General features: G+C 31.2%; 1 protein-coding gene across 2 annotated transcripts in view; it reads left to right on the top strand.

Annotated features, from left to right (window-relative positions):
• LOC100882272 (uncharacterized) overlaps window positions 1–20,642 on the top strand; it is a 156,200-nt gene that overhangs the window by 71,089 nt on the left and 64,469 nt on the right. For both annotated transcript variants that reach the window (XM_076530328.1, XM_012294408.2), the window contains exons 3-5: window positions 663–762; window positions 5,761–5,948; window positions 16,086–17,130. In XM_076530328.1, the coding sequence (XP_076386443.1) occupies window positions 663–762; window positions 5,761–5,948; window positions 16,086–17,130 (1,333 nt within the window). The remainder of the gene's footprint in view (window positions 1–662; window positions 763–5,760; window positions 5,949–16,085; window positions 17,131–20,642) is intronic.

Consider the following 20,642-nt stretch of genomic DNA (forward strand, 5'->3'; position numbering starts at 1 on the left):
TGAGGCGTAGTTTTCAAAAAAAATTTGACATGTATCTTTTTTATCGACAATCGTGCATTTTAAAGCGGTGATAACACGCTGTAAAGTTTGAGGTTGAAAGAACGTTTTGTGAAATATTTTCATAAGTAGAAGGTGTAGAACCATAATTTTTTTAATTGCGTATTTTTAACCAGTTAAGTGTGTTTGACGACTATATCCGTCATGGAGATGTGGCAGAATTTTGTGTCATGACGACTATATCCGTCATGCGTAAAATTTTGTTACAATTTGATATTTAAATTGTAATTTTTACGAAAACTAAATTATATTTGTATATTGTAATATGTTTAAAATGTTTAGAGGTCAACACGAAATGAAATAAACAAATAAAAGGTGTAAATGATTTGAGATAGATTCATAAATTCTTGAGAGATCGCCACAGTTACTGGTTGAGTTATGAATTCAGATGTAGGAGAAATGTAGAAATAATTTATTCAAATTATATTTACAGAATTTTATTTTTTTAAACAGTTCTTTTTGTTAAACGTCAATTTACATTGAAGTATATCGACTCACGTGAACTATAGACGATTCAAAAGTATTTTGTATCATATTCGTTATAAATCTTTCTCAAATTTCACTCTGGATATTGAATAAACATGAAATGTTTTTTGTATTTGCAGGACACTGTCAAAACGCGGAACCGCGTTATCAATACGACGCCAGAAAAATAGGTGATTTACGAGACGATTTACAGGCTGATGATACAGATCAGTCGTATGTGTAAGTATTTCTTATAACGCGAATATAAATTGTTGTCAAGGTTTCAAACTACAATAGACTCTCGCTATATGGCCACTTTCCGAATTTGTGACTCACCGTCCATCAATATATACGTTTACTCGCCACAAAATGAGCTTTGGCGGGATATTAATTTTAAATCTACCAATCATTGCAATTGATTAAATAGCAAAGCGTTTACCTCGCTGTTCAGGTGTTTTGGTTACAAAGTAATCGATTACAGCAGTCACATATATTATTCACATCGAAAAACAGGGAAAAAAGACTTGCCATTTTGAATTTCTAAAATTCATCAAAAATTTAGTGCATAAGGCATCATATAGACCTAATTCAATGTACAGGATCTGGTCGGAAATAATAATTAATCAATTAAAGTATAATTAAAACAATATTGTAGATAGTTACAATGTTATTTCTACTAAAGTTTAGTTAACTTAACAATAAATGCACTTGATCAATCATAAAAAAGTGTTTGAATTATAGTTGAAATGCAAATAATTAATGTAATCTGTGTAATCGGAGCTATCTGATGATAAAATTTTTTATTGTTTTTTCGTGCTTTAAAAGACTAATTTTGTATCATTTTTATGAAAATTTTGTTTTTCATTTATTTTATTTTATTTCTTTCAAATTTTACGAAAACTTTTATTTTTTTCAGTGCTATTTGTTAGTCTGTTTCTGTGTATATTTTTATTACTACTAATTATACGTATAAGCTAAACTATATGGTAGTATTCGTTACAATTAATTGAAAATGTGAAATGTGAAACCTAATATTTTCAGCTAAAATTGAAGCTATTTTAAGTTATATTCCTATTTTCAAAAAATTATACAAGAATTTCGTTTTTTCTAGAAAAGTTATATTGTTGTCTACGAATCTATTAATCTAAAAATAAATATTACTTTAAAATTTAATAGAAAAATTATAGTTCAAAAACCAATTTTCAGTACGTAATTTAATAAACAGTTCATTGAAAATGGCGGTTTTACTACTTTAGCGGAGTATTATATGCCTTTCGTACACCTAACCTGAACATTAATTGTAATTAAACACTATACATACTTAAATACAAGGTTCGGTCAAATGTAAAAACTACCACGTAGTTCCTTATGTGAAAACAGGGACCAAATATAAAATACAATTTTTTAATGTCGAGCTTCAAGAATGTCAGATTTGAAAATCCACTATGATTCTTCGCTCTTATGACAATATTTTCTATCCAGTGACGTAAACGAGTATTGTGCTTACAAACAATGTTTGCACAGCATGTGAGTGCTATTGGCACGGAAGAAAAACACGGAAAAGATTTTCAACAGAAAGAATTTTTCAGTTACAAAGTTGCTGAAATTGTTCCAGTTGTCGGATGCACAGATATGCTGTGTCGAATTACCGCACTCTCGGTAACGTGTTTTTACTTTTCAATTCCTTAAATACATAATTAATTGCTTGCACTAATTGCTTCTGACTTTCAACATCTTTGCTGTATATTTTTTCTCTAATGTATTCCCATAAATAAAAGTCCAAGTGCGTAAGATCTGTGAACCTTGGAGGCCTAGCGATCGTTCTTCCACGCCGCATCCAATAATCATAATTATCGTTTAAAAATCTTCTTACATGCTTACTGAAGTATGATAGAGCACAACAATCGTTTACATTGCTTGACAGAAAATGTTGCCATAAAAGCACAGAAACGCAGTGGATTTTCAAACTTGTTTTTCTCGAAAAGTAAGCCGAAAATCAAACAATTCTATCGTATATCTTTTTCTATTTTTGGTATAAGGAATTTCATGGTCTTTACATGTTATTTGATCGGGCACTGTATGATGTCTTGCAAACTTGATATACATTCTATTAGGTCCGACGATTCCGAAGCACCACCTATCGTATCGTTAATCCACGATCATCTCTATCAAGTTTCTAGAGGTCCGCTCTCGATTGTGTTCTACTCTGTAAATCAAATTTGATTTTACGGAAAACTAAGCTGACAATCAAACAATTTTATTGCATATTTTTTCTTATTTTTCTCTGAGAAGTTACGTGTTGTCTACTGTTACACTATTCAATCGTACCCTGTATGTATTGCGAATTTTAACAACTTTTTTGTGGCAATGCGAGAGTATATTGTAGAAACGAAGTTGGTAATAGAATATGAAGTAATGTTAAAGTAATTCATACTATTCGAGTGATAATGGTGGATAATTTGTGAAGATATTTAGGAAGTAATGCCTTTGTAAATTGAAGTTTCTATTACACTTATGAGCTGCCCCAGTCTCCCTGAGGAATGTGTAACTGGTGTCTACGAGAGTAGAGATAATAAGCGAACTGTCTCGTTAATTGCCAAGGCCGGCTGCTATATTTGTGGAACGATGTCAATTGTTTCAAGTAAGCCTACTTTTATGCCGATCTCGAAATAACAGCGATTATAAAAGCATTTTTCATTGTTAATCGCCCTGTTGAAATACGAAATTATCTTTCACTTATATCGCGTATATTCTTTATTTGTGCAACAGTAATATGAAATTAGTCGTTTAAAGTAATTTCACTTCGATATTGACATGGAATTTATATTTGTTTACAAACAGTTAAGGATTTAAATCTTTGTTTACAGTTTTACTTATTTTACCCAAGCCAAATTATTGTGTTACTGGTCGCGATATTTGTGTACTGAAATTCAATATATTTTCGATTAATCAATTATCAAGAAATAATTTTCTTGGAGGAATAGAAATTCGTTTAATCAAATTTTTTTACTGCTTTCCTTTTGTTGAACTATTAAGTCGAATTTAGTATCACATACAACGTTAAAATTTGTAAAAATATGCGTGGAAAGAGAAAAACATCACAAAGTTTACAGTTACTTTTTTCTAAAAATGCCACTTTGTTAAACATATGTAAATGATAAATTACAGTTACTGAAATTAGAAATTAAAACAGGAGAAAATCATAGAATTTCTATTTACATTCATGTAATTATGAAAATATAAGAAAATGAACACTGATAATTTTCTTAAAATATTTTATTCTTTCAAGATGGTACTTGAGAAAATCGAAAAACTTTGAAATATAATATTACCAAAAACGTGAGAAAATCGCAGAATTTCTGATTATATCATACTAACTTCATTGAAATACTAACGAAGATACTAACAAGTTGCAAAAGTTTCATTTAATTTTATTGAAAATCTTCTAATTATAATATGAATGCAAATGCAAGCATTTCGTGAAATTTCAGTTTAATTTTTCCGGCAGACTTCTAATTATGACTTGAACAACAGTGGAAGCGGAGAAAATAGCAAAGTTTTCATTTAAATTTCATAGAAACATTTGTATAAACTATTAAATTGTAACTATTTGCCACACTAATAAAAAGTAGTAATTGAAAACTAATAAAATTCCTGATTATAAAATGATCGAAATTATGAAAATTATAAATTGCAATTATTAATAATCAAAATAATGATCAAAATTCAAATAAATTGAGAAACTACTAACCATGATATAAAGGAACATACGAGCAAATTAAATAGCAAAACTTTTATTCAATTTTCATAAATAAATTCCAGTTTTGAAAAAATAATAAACTCCAGCTGTTAATGAGAATGAACAAATTTATGAAGAGGAAATCAGTAAAATTACTAATGTTGATACGATTGAAAGAGCAATCAAATAAAATTGCAATAATCTCGATTTCATTGCCCTTAAAGAATTATGTTTTAAAATAGCAGTAAAAGTTTCTTAAATTTTCCCAAAATTATTAACATTATTATCGATACAAATAAAATAGAAAAGCGTTCAACATGTAGGTGAACAAAATCCGAGGAAATAAAATCGCAAAATTTATATTCAATACTCATTGAAAGACTCTGATTTTAAACAATACATTTCAGTTATTAACAATTCAATTAAAAATACGAAACAGTTGCAAAACTTTTGCTGGTAGTGCAAATTAAAATACGGACAAATGTAACTGTGGAATTTTCACTCAATTTAAAAAAATTCTATTTCTAGAATGTAATAATTGATATTATAAATATTATAAAAGAAATTAGAAGATATTGCAAAACTTTTAATTATTATAAGGTTGTAGCTATGGTAAAATGAAATCACAAACTTCCACTTGATTTTCTTGAAATATTTTATTTTTAGCAAATAACACATTGTAGTTAATAGTAACTACGATAAAAATTGGAATAAATTATAAAATTCTTAACGATGATACCCATAAAATGCAAAAGAATGAACACCAAATTTGCCATTCAATTTTTTCTAAAAAATTTTAGTAATAAATTGCAATTATCAAGGATACAAATAAATAAATATTATAACAAAAAGTGTTTCTAATTAAGATAAAGAATTCAAATAAATGGAACTGTAAAATTTCTATTTATGTTCCTTAACAAAATTCTGTCGTGAAATAATACTAAATTATAATTAATACAATTAATAATTAAAATGTACGATATTATAATACAATATAATTAAAATGTATGAAAAAACCGGATCGCCAACTTTTCTTTTGCTTTCCTTAGCAAAATCCTGTTTACAAATAACAAGAACAATTAACAAATAAAACTGAAATAAAAGTTCAAAACAATAACCGAAGTCTTAATTAAAATACGAACGGAGTTTCTATAAAATTTCCTGTAGAAATCTCAAGATCGTAATTATTCAAGATACAACTAAAAATCGTGGAAATTCTGCGAATTTCTAATTAGGGCAGGGCACTTAAAAGTTTTGCGCCGATCAGGCTAATCGAGGCAAGCGATGGTTTGGTTAAGGAAGCCCGTTCCCTGTCGAAAGTTAGGAGGGGCAGCTTTTCACGGTTGAAATTTTAAAAAGGGCAACTTGAGGAGTTACACGGAGTTATGCATGCTGAAGGGAGAGTTGCTGGGTGCTCGAACTATAGTCTTTCCATTTTGTCGCGAGCGAAAAAGAAAGAAAGAAAAAAAGAAAAAACGGTTGGCTGTGTTATCCATTAGCTGGGATGCGTCTCTCGAGGGTAAAAAGGCGCTCGATGAGAGCGGCAGCTCTCTCTCATCTCAAAACGCAGCAGAGGTGCCGGAGACGGAAGCGGAAACGTCGCCTCGGGCAAACGGAAATAGGGACAAGGCCCTCGTTCCACCAGAAGGTGCTTCCAACTCGTCCCTTTGGTCGGCTTTGAATGTCAGTGAGTAAAAATGTTTGCTTTTCAAATCAGACCGAAAGTGTCCTTCACTTTGCTCCTGTTAATTTTTCCTGATAAACACGCTCTTTTTATCACGGTATTCAATGCCGGTATATTATGGTTCAACTTCATCTAAAAGGGCCATATTTTGATCCTTTTGCATGATGTAATAGAATTCATTAAATATATGTACTATATATTATATTAAAGTTTGTAGTGTATGGGATTTAGTGAAAATTTAAATTTGATATTTATAAATTGTTTTAATAAAAGTTATTTTGAAATAAGTTTATAGTAGTTATTTTGAATTCATTTATTTAATAATATAAATGATAATGTAAATGAAATTTGATGAAATTATGTAAAGTATAATTATTTAATATCTGATTACTTCTGTATCAGAATTAATTAAATTAAATTTAATAATGTTAAGTATTTCTATTATAAAAGATCTAAATTTATGTAAAAATATATAATTAGTCGACTAATTATACATATTTATATTTACCCCTTATTTATGTATAAATTCGTACAAGATTTGATTTTATATCGGAATGGACTTGATTTTTAAACAACTACTTCGACATATATTTTTCTTAATTCTCCCATTGGTTTTTATTGTTTCCATCAAAGGAACTTTTAATGAAATCCGTCAGCAGTAGTTTCAATTTCACGGTATACGTCTTTTATTAACTTCTCTCTTTTCATTTTAGAGTACCTAACCTTTATTAAATTCTTTATAAAGCGAAAATATCTACCTATATTTAAAACAATGAAGAAAATGTTATTAAGAATTTTATTAAAAATTTTACGTGTCCACGAAAGATATGTGAAACGATTCATGTTGTTTAAATATAATATTTCTGCAAATAGCATAATTTTGAGCAATTTCTTAAATCTTTAAGCTGATTATTCATAATTGAAAATGTATTCATTTTTTACTATTATATGTAAACTTTACTTGATATATTTTGAATACTCTTCTTTAGTTAAAATTATAGTTATATAAAATAATATATAACTATAATTATATTTCATATAAATATATTATATAATTACATGAAAAAACGTTTAATTTATTATTTAAGTTTAATTTGTCACTTATTTATATTTAATTTAGTTTGTTTTGTAATACTTTATGCATTTATGGAAAAATGAATTAACGATTGATGAAGTAACAATTTCAACAAAGTATAACGTCTTAAACGCTAAACATATTTATATTAAAAATATGACTAATACAAAAAATAAATCAATAAAAAAGTAATGCATTCAGATAAGGTAATTTCAAATAATTGTATGGTAACGATTACATGATAATATTGATGATTACTAGCTCTTTTTAAATTATCTCAACATAACTAATTAAGCCATAACTAATACCATCACTTGAATCTATTTGACTTACGATATGATAGTAATTAGAAGAACCATAAGCATGTGACTTACCAATCATTGACTTGCACTACTGTACTCATGACGTATTTTAAACATTGGTTCACGATTAATTGATGCTCCTATATAATTAAGATTATAACTCGTATGCTTCAGTTTAAAGTACCAAAGAAATCAATAAAAATTCAAAAATCATAGAAGTTAACGAATTTTGCCTTACTGATTCATGTCTCCAACGATACACAGTAGAGTCTCGTTATATTGCCACATTCCCGCGCACTAGTATTATTCCTCCACCATTGTAGTAGACAAAAATCGACGAAGACTGTCACAGGTGTTGCAGTGTTAACAATGAATATTTAAAATATGAGTTTTCGCTTTATAGTGTCATTTGGGGCAATATAACAAAAGTTTATTGATCTATTTGTTTAGAAGTGCAGTAAATAAGCATGTATAACTTTTAACTTGTACAGTTTAAATTCATTAATAAATTTAAAAACGTGTATATGAATCTATGCAGATTTATAAAATGTAGTAATATATTATATTTGCAAAAAAGAAAATATATTGATTTACTTGGGTAATCATCTCTTCTTTGGGGTTGGTTAAAGCTATTGTATAGAACAGAGATAACCACGCTATACAACACAGAAAAGTATTTGTAAAAATATATGTGTTCGTAGATAACCACACTATAAGACAGAGTGAAACATTTGTAAAAATATATTAGAATTTATAGATAAACACAGCATAAAACAAAGTGGAATATTTATAAAAATATATCAAAACATAAATGATAATCGTATTATAAAATGTAATAAAACTCTTGTAATAATATACCAAAACACACAAAAAATCACACCATAAAATGTATAGGCAGCCATATTATGCCACATTTGCAAAAATATATCAACAGATATAAATAATTATATTATAAAACAAACTAGTTAATATATGGAGAATCTTATGTAAACAGATCGGAATGAGGGTAAACATGTGTTCATTCGAGTGTAAAATCATACCAGGAAACACACTAATAGATGGTATTCCCAGAAAAGCGGTGCAACCGGAAAGAGGGTGAATTTATATAAAAAAATAAGTGAAAAATGTAAAATAAAATTTTTCACTACGCAGCTTTATTTCAGAAAAAAATTGAATTTCAATATTTTTCAAGTATTTGTAAAAAGATTGTTTATAATGTATGAAATTACAAAATTAGTAAATTGTTTGTCAATTCTATACTAATATTAATAAACAATAAATATATGTAGAATAATTTTAATAAGTGAAATGATTATTGTAGTTTATTTAACAAAATATAATTATTTGAAATTAACTCAATGAAATCCAAATAGAATCTCAATATTACAAATTACAAATCTCACCGCCTTGCTCTCTCAATTTCTCACAAAGCAATGAGCACTTCGCTTTGCTCCAAAAACATTCGATCACACAAAAAGACAATCTTTATATCAATCTTCATTATATGCAAACTTCATTCATACCATGCACCCATGCCACTCATACAATTACATAGTACACACACACACACATACCACATATGTAGAACTTGATATTATAAATTAGTACATGTAATTATTAAAGTGCCTTTATCTTCATTATTTATAGTACGTATTATTACTCATGTGCGTACTTATCATCGACTGAATTCATCTCATTATACATTAATATCCACATTAGTAACGTTATAAAGAATTAATAATGAACTGTAGTATTAATGATAAAATTGATTTATTTTATAACATTCATTGCCACATTCATTGTCCTTAAGTTAATGAAGAATTTATATTTGTCATTTTATAAAGAAATTTTTCTATAAACACTTCAAAACAGTTTAAAATGAAATTGCATATGGACAAATTTTTTTATATATCTTTGATTTATATTTTCACAAAGATTTATCCTTTTTTTCGATTTTACCAAACTAGTAATTCTCTATGGTAATAACACAAAGAATACACTTTGAGCGCACATAGTAGAACATTTAAAATTACATGCAAAGTAATAACTTAAGAGTTTTTTCTCCTGAAAAGTGGGACAAGTCCACTTTTTGTTATCGCAGGATATTAAGGGTTTGCATTTTAATAAATTTTAAAATATTCTACTTTATAACATTATACTGTGAAACATTTTGTTTAAGAATGTTTTAATTCAGCATGTGCTATTTTTTTAATTTAGAATGTTCTAGGTTTTTTATATTTTGTGGTGTTGGATATATTTATTATCCAATAGTAGTACTGGCTGAAAAGTCTTATTATATCCAACAGAACTTACCTCATTTTTAAAATTAATGAACTTCTGTAACCATTAATTAAACTAATATTTCAGTTATTCACTTATTCTTTTTTTTAATTTCTTTGTACCATTTCGATCCGAATTGCCGTCATATTCAGATCCTGACTCCAAGATTCTTCTTTTATTACCAATTCTCGTGGGTCTTACTTCTATGAACATACTAAAAATAATAAAATTCCTTGGAAATGAGGATTTTATTGGAATAACGTTATTACCTAGAAAAGAATTTTTATTTTCTTATTATTACGTACCAGTTTCACTGCCAGGTACATCACAGTTATAATTTCCGATTAAATTATTTCGAACCATATCCTTTCGTTATAAAATAAACCACAATTCGTAATGTAATAAAAGAGTACATAACCATATTTATACTTTATAATATAAGGAGATAATACAAAATATAATTAACACACACTAATGTAATAATATGAAAGAAAAATTATCTAAGCTATTAACGCACATCTTCGCTCTCTAACGGTCGCAACGGAAGTGGAAGGAACGATAGAAAAGTATTGCCAAAAATCGGCACGCGTCGAACTTATGAAACTAATGTAGGAATAATGATTCAAAACTGGTGATGCACTGTTTTTATTTAATTTGTGCAAAGTTTCTAACACAATCTTTATTTATTAATTTACAAAATCTTTAACACTATTTTAAACTCTCAAACACTAACAACGACTTTCTTTAATCTTTTATCACCTAATTTCTAAACGCCCGAATACGCCGTGGTTTCACCTATAACCCACTATCTTTTAGTCCGCTCCTCTTTTCAGGGATGAACGGAAAAACATCCGCTCGCTCTTACAACGTCGGTAACTTTTATACAAATAGTTAATAACATTCATTACCGACGTTCGGTCACTGAAACATCTGTCTTTGCTATTTTCGCTCCCCACACTAAAGAACCCTATATTCGTTCTGTTGCCAATCTAATATCTAAATGGGGTGAACAACTCTCTTCACGTAATAAATTTGCAAATAACAGTGAAATTCATGAAGGATTTTGCACGCTGTAAGACTGAATGGTAGGGTTTATCGTCCACATGTCGCTGATCGTAGTGGCCTTCGACAGCTGTATCATAAACTCAGGTTAAAAACGAAAGTTCGAATGTCGAGGATGGTAACGGTACCATATGGAGTCTGGTCATCCTGACCCTGGCAGACAACGTGTCGTTGGATTTTTTCCAAAAAGGGATTCGTTCCCCATAAAAATCATTGGAAAAGCAGGGTCACCTTACATTACGATTTCTAGTTTTTACTCGGTAACTAGATTTACAGATCCTTATTCATATTGAGGTTATGTCACTAATATTATACAATTTGTAACTTTTCAAAATATGGTCAGTGTTACGAAAAATTTATCGGAACGAAATTGTATCGTAATATATTCGGCTAAAAATAATTTTAACCTGAGGTGGATTTGCACCACTTTTAAAATAGCAGCTCTATTATAAACAAGTGATTGACGGGAAAATGGCGGCTATCGTAAAATTAATTAAAATTTGGTACTGTTTAAATTTTAAATGTTACGAGAGCAGCAGAAACAAAATACTTTTTGCATATTATGTTCCCTGGATCAATATTTTAGTTACTTGTATTTTAGAACGTGTTAATTTTATTAAAACTTGCTTCATGACAGCTTTTATTTTTATAGTAAAATAATGTATAGTAGTTATAATGTTTGACATTAAATAATATTTATACATTATATAGTACATATTGTGTGTGCGTCATGGAATATTCCACCGACCGGTAAACAAAAGAATTTCGGGAAACGACGTCGCCGAACGGACCTGATCTATTATACTACAATTATAAACAATATGTATATCATACATTACACACATTCTTTTAATTTTATTTGTTTCTGTATCATAGTTGTTTTCTAACTTTATTTATCTATACATTATAAATGAATGGTCATGTATATATGTCAGTAATATGGCATTTATTGAAGATCATATTACCTTATAACTTTCTCAGATATTCTGGTAATTTTTATACAGATATATGTTATTACTATTTTATTAATTATTGTTAACGTTACACTTTATTTTCTTACAGTCACTAATTTTATAATCATTTATTAATTACATTATTGTATTAACGGAAATTTTTATCTCCTTTTACAACTTGCATATGTAGATACATATTATACAAATGTTAGTCATTATGGATAAACTTAATTTTATTACAATTTTTTATTTTATTTTACTTTTGTATCTTTCATGCTTTCATATATTACATACACTTTTATCTAAGACGATATTATTGCAGCAATATATTTTTTATACAGTATATTAATTTAAAAATCAAAAGTTATTATATTTACTACATAGCAATCATAATATCAAAAATTTGATGAGTTGTGTTATTTCTTGTACTGTATTTCTGCAGAATACATTAAAGTACTAATTAGAGTACTTTAGTATCAATTGTGACCAAAGTAGTTTAGAATTAATTAAAATGCATTACACACATGGAGCATCAATTTTTTTCCTAAATTTTATCGACATATTCTACACGTAAAAATAAGGAACTAAAGTGTTATATTAGCACGGCGTTTTAAACACTGTATTAAAAAGTTGTAACAAAAATAAAAAATGTCAACTGTTTTATTGTTCAATATTACACATACAGTGTCCTAGTTTTACACAGAAAATTTTATCATTACATACCATAAGTAAAAGTAAGTAAATATTACATAAACACCGATTCATAAAATGCTTTATTGAAAATTATAACAAAAACACAGAAGTAGATAATTTGTTAATCATTTAAGTTAATAATTGTATACTAAAATCATCTACTGTCAGTTCGTAATGTGTATATTTATCATAAATTTTCAATAAAGCATTTATATAGGGTGCTTCATTTGTTATAGATCTATCAATGGCTTCGTTATTTTTGTTGATACACAAAACTGTGTAACGACCCTGGAACCTAGGTTCAGAGAGTTACAAGCGCTAGGAAGGTAAAGAGCGGCTTTTACACACTAAACGACTCGTTTTCGCAAATAACTAATCTAAAGAATGTGGGATTCGTGTGGTGTGCGGTTAAGGAGTGAAATCCACAGGTCAATATCTTTCAACAATAAGGTTTATTCAATAAAACGATAAGAAATGATACTAACAAATAACAATAACAACAAAATAAATTATAAATGATTAATTGGAATAAAGAATTAAATAGCTTTTAAAATAGAAATAATAGAACTTGACAAATTAAACAATATGTAGTAGATAATCGTGAATTTAACGAAATGAACTCGCTGGTGAATACTTTATATTGGACCGTACCTAAGTCTGATCTCTGACAAAGCTAACTTCGCTTTTGTAATATTAACTAAATTTGATATTCTTTATATATATTCGATTCTCGTGTTCGAAGCTATCGCAATCACAAGATTTTACTTGATTAACACGTTTATAATTTATAATGAATCCTACCTAAGTGTGATTCGGTTTCTAACTTTATATAAATGAAATTTTACAAAATTAATAATGTTAGTGCGTTATAGTCTACCGCAGTGAGGAATCCGACCTAAGTGTGATTCTCTAAGTGCATTTAGATACCCTTTCGTAAAATTAGGCAGATTAATGATTTTGTCTATTATCTAACGCGGTGTAGTCGACTACGGAAAAGTACGCTAGAGACAGAACAATATTCTTTTATTAATTCGACTTCTAAAGTTCGTCTAAAGTTAAAGCACTTCCTCGGAACAATTACTCTTGTTATAATTTGACTCGACAACTAATTGTCCATGGCCCTTTTTGTCAGAGCGCACACCGACACCCAAAACCAGATCGCTTAATTGGGGAGCCTGTTGTTCACCAGCTGCTAAAACAACCCAACGATCCAGAGTCAGATGAACGATATACGTCCAACAGGGTAGCAAATCAATTGATTCTAATTATAAAAATCGTAATTGCTGAACCGTCACCCAAAAGACACGGGCTTCAGTGACCAAGTCGCTCGATGAGGGGGAGCAACTCAGAGCGAGCTCCGAGAAACTGAAGGCGCGTTAGCAATTCGATCAAATATCAAATACGAGTAGCTGAGAGCTTTCGTTCGATGTCTTAGTCTTTCTTGGCGCTAAGTATAGCACTCTCCTAACGGAGTTTCAATTACAAAATCGCTTGAATTGGGAGCCTGTTGTTCACCAGCTGCTAAAACAACCCAGCGACCAAGTAACTGAATGGCGTATACCCGCTTTACCAGTCAAGCATTAAGAATCTTTTCGGATCTTTGACAGCGGAAATTGTTCCGGTTATACTTATCAAGGAGACTTTTAACGCGTTCGATTTCGAAAATTGTTCTGCTGCTTAGCCGGGTTTCGCTCGCCCTTTTATACTCGCAGGTTCGCCGAATTCCTGGAATTTCTGTGACGTCAGAATATATAAATTTTCGTATAAATTCGTTATTATACATTAATTGTGAAATCGAATGATTTAATTATATTTTCAATGTCGCTCTTTAATTAATTGCTATCGTTTCAATACTAAAATAATACTCTAATTGTGGTTTAGCGAAAAATACATTGTCTGTCCTTTTCTAATGAACTGAGCACAAATTCTACGTGAACCGAATCTATTCCGATTTACAGCTTTTTAGTTGAAGAAAATGATTTTGGTTCTGCCCATGAATAGTTTAGTACTGGTTGATTTTACGTATATAAATTGATTTAGTTAATTAATTAATTTAATGTCCAATAATGCCGTAAATAGAAATAGTATCTCTATCCTTTTCTAGGATTAGCGCTGATCTCAAGGATTTCGGGGCGAGCATCGCGGCATGTAGGCACATATCGTAACGGAAATTTGTCATACAAAACTATACATTTATTAGAATTAAAATAAAATAATACACGAGTCTTGTTTCAATCGTTCTAACTTAATATTTGATTTGGTGAAACATATTACCTATTCTAAATCAAAATCATGAAATAATTAATATAAATGAAAATATATATATATACTGATTACCGACTGTCGAATTTGATAGATATGGTAATAGATACCTGATGTACTGTCGATAATTGGCAACTATTGTCGATAAATGAATTATTACAGTTGGTGGGTAATGTACAAAAAGAAAAGGTTCCGCGGGATGTTACAACTGTTAGAACAAATGTTCCGGTTTAAAATTACGAACGATTTTTACTACATAACATCTTTTTCATACTTTCATGTAAAATTTTATGAATAAAAACTGGGACATCCTATGTATGTATCACGAGTATTATTCAACTGTAAAGAATATACCTCATATGTATATCATTTCACCGCAAAATTGCTTTGCTTCTGCATACCAGTAGTAGCTAACTTACGACTTCATTTAACCCAGCTTATCCCAAGCAAGCTAGCAACGTGCTAATCAGTGCATGACAGAGATATCATTGATCGTTTCCCAAGCTGACAGATGTAGAAATCAACGATAATAACCTCACAATTCACAGAAACAATTACCTTTACCCTATTCATTTTGCAAATGGTCTCACGCGATATACAATTTATATTTGCAGTGTTAATAAAGTAAGATTATCAGCTTTTAACCTGTCAGATCTCTTTCTACTCTACCCCTGTGTTCTGTTCGAGTCCAATTGACCCAAAATGGAAATTTGATATTTAATAATTTCTTAAACTAGTAATTACTGTCTTGCATGTTGCATGGCAGACGGCGGGGTTTAATTTAGATGATTGTATAGTTTATACATGCTGATTATAATACATTTACTATTCCATTCGCACATAATTTATTGAATTTTAATAAAATTATCGCAAAGATATATTCATCCAGTCAAATTATTCACACTTTTTCTGATATACACAGTGATTCATAAACCAATGTATTTCTTCCTTTTATTAGAAAAGATAAATCTGAGGATCATGTACTGAATATATTTCTTTTGCAAGTATTATAGTGCACGTGCATTTTGTTGTTGCACAATCTTATTAGTTATAATATATACTGTAATTTATGAATTATGTATTAATTGCATAACCCTTGTATATTAATATTAAGATTGTATTCTTATATACATAAAAATATACATATACATATAAAAGAAGAACAAAATGATGAAATAATAATCAACACAGATTTCAAGAAAACAATTTCAACAATTTGCACTTTGTCACTGTTAAGTCTGTAACAATAACATAAATAATTTCTAAAAGAACTTATAAATAGACACTAGTAAAAGCGACATGACCTTCGTTCGATCATAAAACCTAAACGTCCACATATGTACATATATTCTGAATATATTAACACATTCTCTCCCTTCACTCAGAAAACCTTGTTACAAGGTTAGACCCTGTTACAAGTTTATACTTTGTTATAACAAGGTAAAACCTCGTTATAATCGCACATATCAATTTGTATAAAAACCAAACGATAATCGTGGCAAAATTGTTGCAGCATCCTCGTCTCCGACTCGTCCAAAGGAGGGCGTCTACAGGTCACGTAAGAAGTTCCGCAAAAGCAAGGAATCGAAAAATTCGGTCACGAATCGTCAACGCGAGGCCACCGAGGACGTTCGCGAGAACGAGATCAGAGGCAAGAGAGGTGGATCTCCGAAGAAGTCGAAAGATTCACCAGCTCGAAGGTACCGTGCCGAGCGACGAAGGAGGAGGAAGAATCGCGAGCGAAAACGCGGCAGGAAAAGAGGTAGACCGAACGGTGATCGGGATGGTCGAAGAAATTCCAAGTTCAAGAGAAGAATGAACGACGCACCTGCTGCCCTAATGCTGGGCAAGACCGAGGGTAACCTTTCGGGCTACAATTCGTCGGACGTGAGCTGGAGGGAGCAATTTTCGAACGGGTCCTCGGTGGATACTGCTAACACGACCTCGTCGAACCTGCAGGATCAATTGACCACCGAATCCACGAGGAGATCTACACAGACCACCTCGCGCTACAGGGGTCACGAGGACACGGTCGAGAGGGAATTCTCGAAGCAACTCGAGAAGGAGATCTCCCGCACTCAAATGGAGGATCCAGCCAGTTTGGAGAATCGTATCCTGGGCAGCTCGGTGTCGAGAGGATACAAGGAAATCGAACGTAAACAGGAGAGTTATGCCGGAGAGGCAAAGTTCGGCAATTCCAGATACGATGCCGATAAAATGTTGGGTTACTCGAAGACCGAGGAGGATCTGCCTATTCTGGATCTGGAGAACGAGGTGCTGGCGAGAACCCTAAAGGATTACAACGCTTATATGACGTCGAGCTTGAAGTTATCGATGTTGCCGCGACGAGAAGTCGAGCAACGAAAAGCTGGGGGATCGCGTTTTTATGGGAAACCCATAATCGAGCAAGCTGAGGTCGACAGGCTGAAAAAGAAGAGCACGGAAACGGCGAGCACCACCGAAGCGAACGACGATGATACGAAGGGAGATTTATCGTGCATAAATGGAACGTTCGTGCCAGCACCCCTCACGAGGCATGCGCTGATCAAATATGTAAAGTAAGTGGTTTTTGATATGAATTATTCAACTCATTTTAGATAGTTGCTAACGGGAGTTTAAACGAAGATATCGTTTATGATGTCGGGCTGTTGCGTTGTTTTCGTGTAACGGACGGATAAAAGCTTTTCGAAGTTTTATGGGCTGTGACGCACTTTCGTAAATGTATTTCGTTTTTATGATATCGGGTGTACTTTATTGCCTTACGAAATTGTGGAATAGTAATATTCTGATGAATAAGAAATTCAAGTTTTAGAAACTTTCAAGCATCGAAGTGTGAATATTGGGAACTTTTGAAGTTTCGAATTTCGAAAGTTTCACATTTAAGAAACTTGAATTGATATTTCAGTACTCTAGGAAATTGAGATTTCACAGTTTCGATATTTTGAAATAACAAAGATATAAAATTATTAAATTTTGGAATTAAAAAGACTCGAGTTTGAAAAATTAGAAAATGAAACAATTATAGAGCTTCAACATTTCAATGTCTCAAAACTTCAAAAACATGGAATTATAAAATTTCAAAATAATTGAATTTCAAAATTACAATTTTCCAAAATTCAAAAATGTCTGAATTCTAAAATTTAAAAATCGACAGCGAATTCCTATAAAAATTCTAAACATTTGAAATAATGCACTCTGAAAATTTTCATTCTGAATTTTTCTATTACTAAAAACTACGTTCCATACTTGCAAAATATTTGTTAGTTATACAATTTTATTCAGTTCTGTCAATTTTTCATAACATATCGGCTCTTTTCCACAAAATTTATTCACTATAATTATTATAGATACTCATACGTAAGTACGTGATTAAACGAATCAAAATTTCATAGAAATTTATATTTCAAACATTAATTTAATTTTAATTAAGTTAAAATGTAAATGGCTCTTGTATTGGTCATGAATTGTATTGGTACATGTTCGTTCTATTGATCATATGAATTAATTAAAGATTTGTAGAAATTCCATTTATTAATTTAATTTGTAATTAAATTTGTGCCAATATTTCATGATTCCAAATATTACAAAATTGTGAGAAAAGCGTTTATTGCAGTTCAGAATTAAAAATTAAATTAATACACAGTTAAAAACTGTACTTCAGTTTAATGAAATTTTTTACGCTTAGAATTACCACGCGTTGCATTCCTACGCGTTGGATTAATACGCGTTGAATATCCACGCGCTGGATTACTACACGTTAGATATCCACATGCTGGATTACTATGTGTTAGGTTACCACGCATTAGATTCCTACGCTTAGAATTACCACGCGTTGTATTATTACGCGTTGGATTACTACGCGTTGAATATGCACGCGCTAGATTACTACGCGTTGGATATCCACACGCTGCACAGTGGCGAAAAACGGCGAAAACGTGGACAAAAGTCAAAAAATGAAAATCGCACTTCTTGAAATCCATTTAGTGAAACTAGTTTATAAGGAATCTGTGCATACTGTTCTCACAGTTTTAATGATTTTATTATTATCGTTTCGAAGATATGAGCCACCAAAGTTGAACATTTTGTAAAATCAATTTTCTCCGGGTAAAGTTTAACTTAATGTTGTTCGACATTTTAAAAATATTATGTTTATGCACTATTATCGGCTTTTTATATGATAATTTAGTATTATAATAATGCAAATTGCACAACAAAATGTTTATTTTTAACACTGATATGGAAAGAGATATAAACCATAAACATACTTAATGTTTATGGAAGGAAAAAGTTGTGATCTTCACCTCGGTTCACCTACCAAATAGGCTTAAATGAAAGCTGGAAGCTTCCCGAACAAGGATCTGTAATGATATCTTGCAGTAATTTGCGGTCTTCTAAGTTATTCACATTTTTGTTCACTTGCGCGCCTTAGTATCATGTGCGACAACAGCGGTTTCAGATGTTTTTCAAATATGTCGTTGCTGACCTTTGCAAAAAGTCTTGTTTTGTAGGTAAGATTTCAATATCCTCATCCATATATATATTACATATTAGATATTTAAAGTTTATTCAACAATTTAAAAAATAAAAATTTATTTACAATTTTTGATATTAAAGAATGAATTTGTTAATGAGAAAAATATTATTATGATAGTTCAAACATTCAAGATTAAAATGCAGAAAGATTTAATTAATTTCGATAAATAGTTTCCGAGATTCAAATTCATACGTACTAGTTAACTAACCGTATTAGTTAACTGACAAATAAAAATTCGATTTTTAACACAAAAAATTAATTTATAACACTAATATAATCACCTTATCGAAAAACATTTGAATAATTTATCTCAGAATCGAAGATATTAGTTTCGTCCACATTTTCGCCGTTTTTCGCCACTGTGCGCTGTATTACTACACGTTGTATTACTACGCGTAGGATTACCACGCGTTGTATTACTACGCGTAGGATTACCACGCGTTACATTACCACGCGTTGCATTACCACGCGTTGCATTACCACGCATTGCATTACCACGCGTTGGATTAGCAAACTACGCGTTATCCGAAGCTGCCGCTCTCGCGTCTGCGTAATCCTCGCGCTCTGATTGGTCTATGTTTTTCCTTAATAATTCAAAAACGAAGCTCCAAACCCCATTTTTGTAAAGGGAAATCTTATTTAGAATCACGTCAGCTACTCCCCATTTCAGGAACCTACACTAATTGTGAGACACCCTATATATCAGTGCAGAAGAACCAAATCCCTAAGACAGAAGTATGATATAAAACCGAATACAGCCCTTACAACTCAGGACCAGATACATAAGTGCCACCATAAAATTTCTTAAGAAAGCAAACATGTTCAACAAAATATAAGGTATGTCCTGAAAGTAATGTCAGTAAGTCGATTAAAAATAATTTATTGAGCTGCTCGTTACAAATGATTAAAAATCTTCAAAATAGGCTTCTTCTGCGTCAATATATCGGCTCCAGCGAGTCTTCCAGCTCTCGAATGCATTGCGGTAGGTCTCCTCCGGAATTTCCTTCAATGCCGCCGTACAAGCTCTTTTGATTCCGTCTACTGTCCCGAAATGCTTCCCTTTCATGGGTGTTTTGAAGCGTGGAAACAAAAAAAAAAAGTCGGGGGGAGCTACGACCGGGCTGTACGGGGGCTGGGGAATCGTTGGCACCCCTGCTTTAACCAAGTAGTCGGAGACGATAAAGGCGATGTGGGCTGGAGCGTTGTCATGGTGCAACCTCCAGTTGTTTGCCGATATGGTTCTTGACGATGTCATACACTTGAGTTTTTGGAATATTTAGCATATCGGCCATTAAACGAACACTTAATCGTCGGTCTGAGTTCAACAATTCCCTCACTTGCGTCACATTGTCGGCTGTGGTGGTCGTGGATGGCCGTCCGGCACGGTCCTCGTCGTCGATCTCTTCCCGGCCATTCAAAAAGGTCTTGTGCCACCGAAACACTTGCCGATCTAACAGGGCATATTCTTTATAAGCTGACTTGATCATAGCAACCGTTTCCGTCGCGGTCTTTCCAAGTGTCACGCAAAATTTGATC

Source organism: Megachile rotundata, chromosome 4 (genome assembly GCF_050947335.1).
Source record: "Megachile rotundata isolate GNS110a chromosome 4, iyMegRotu1, whole genome shotgun sequence".
In the NCBI taxonomy this organism is placed as follows: Eukaryota; Metazoa; Arthropoda; class Insecta; order Hymenoptera; family Megachilidae; genus Megachile; species Megachile rotundata.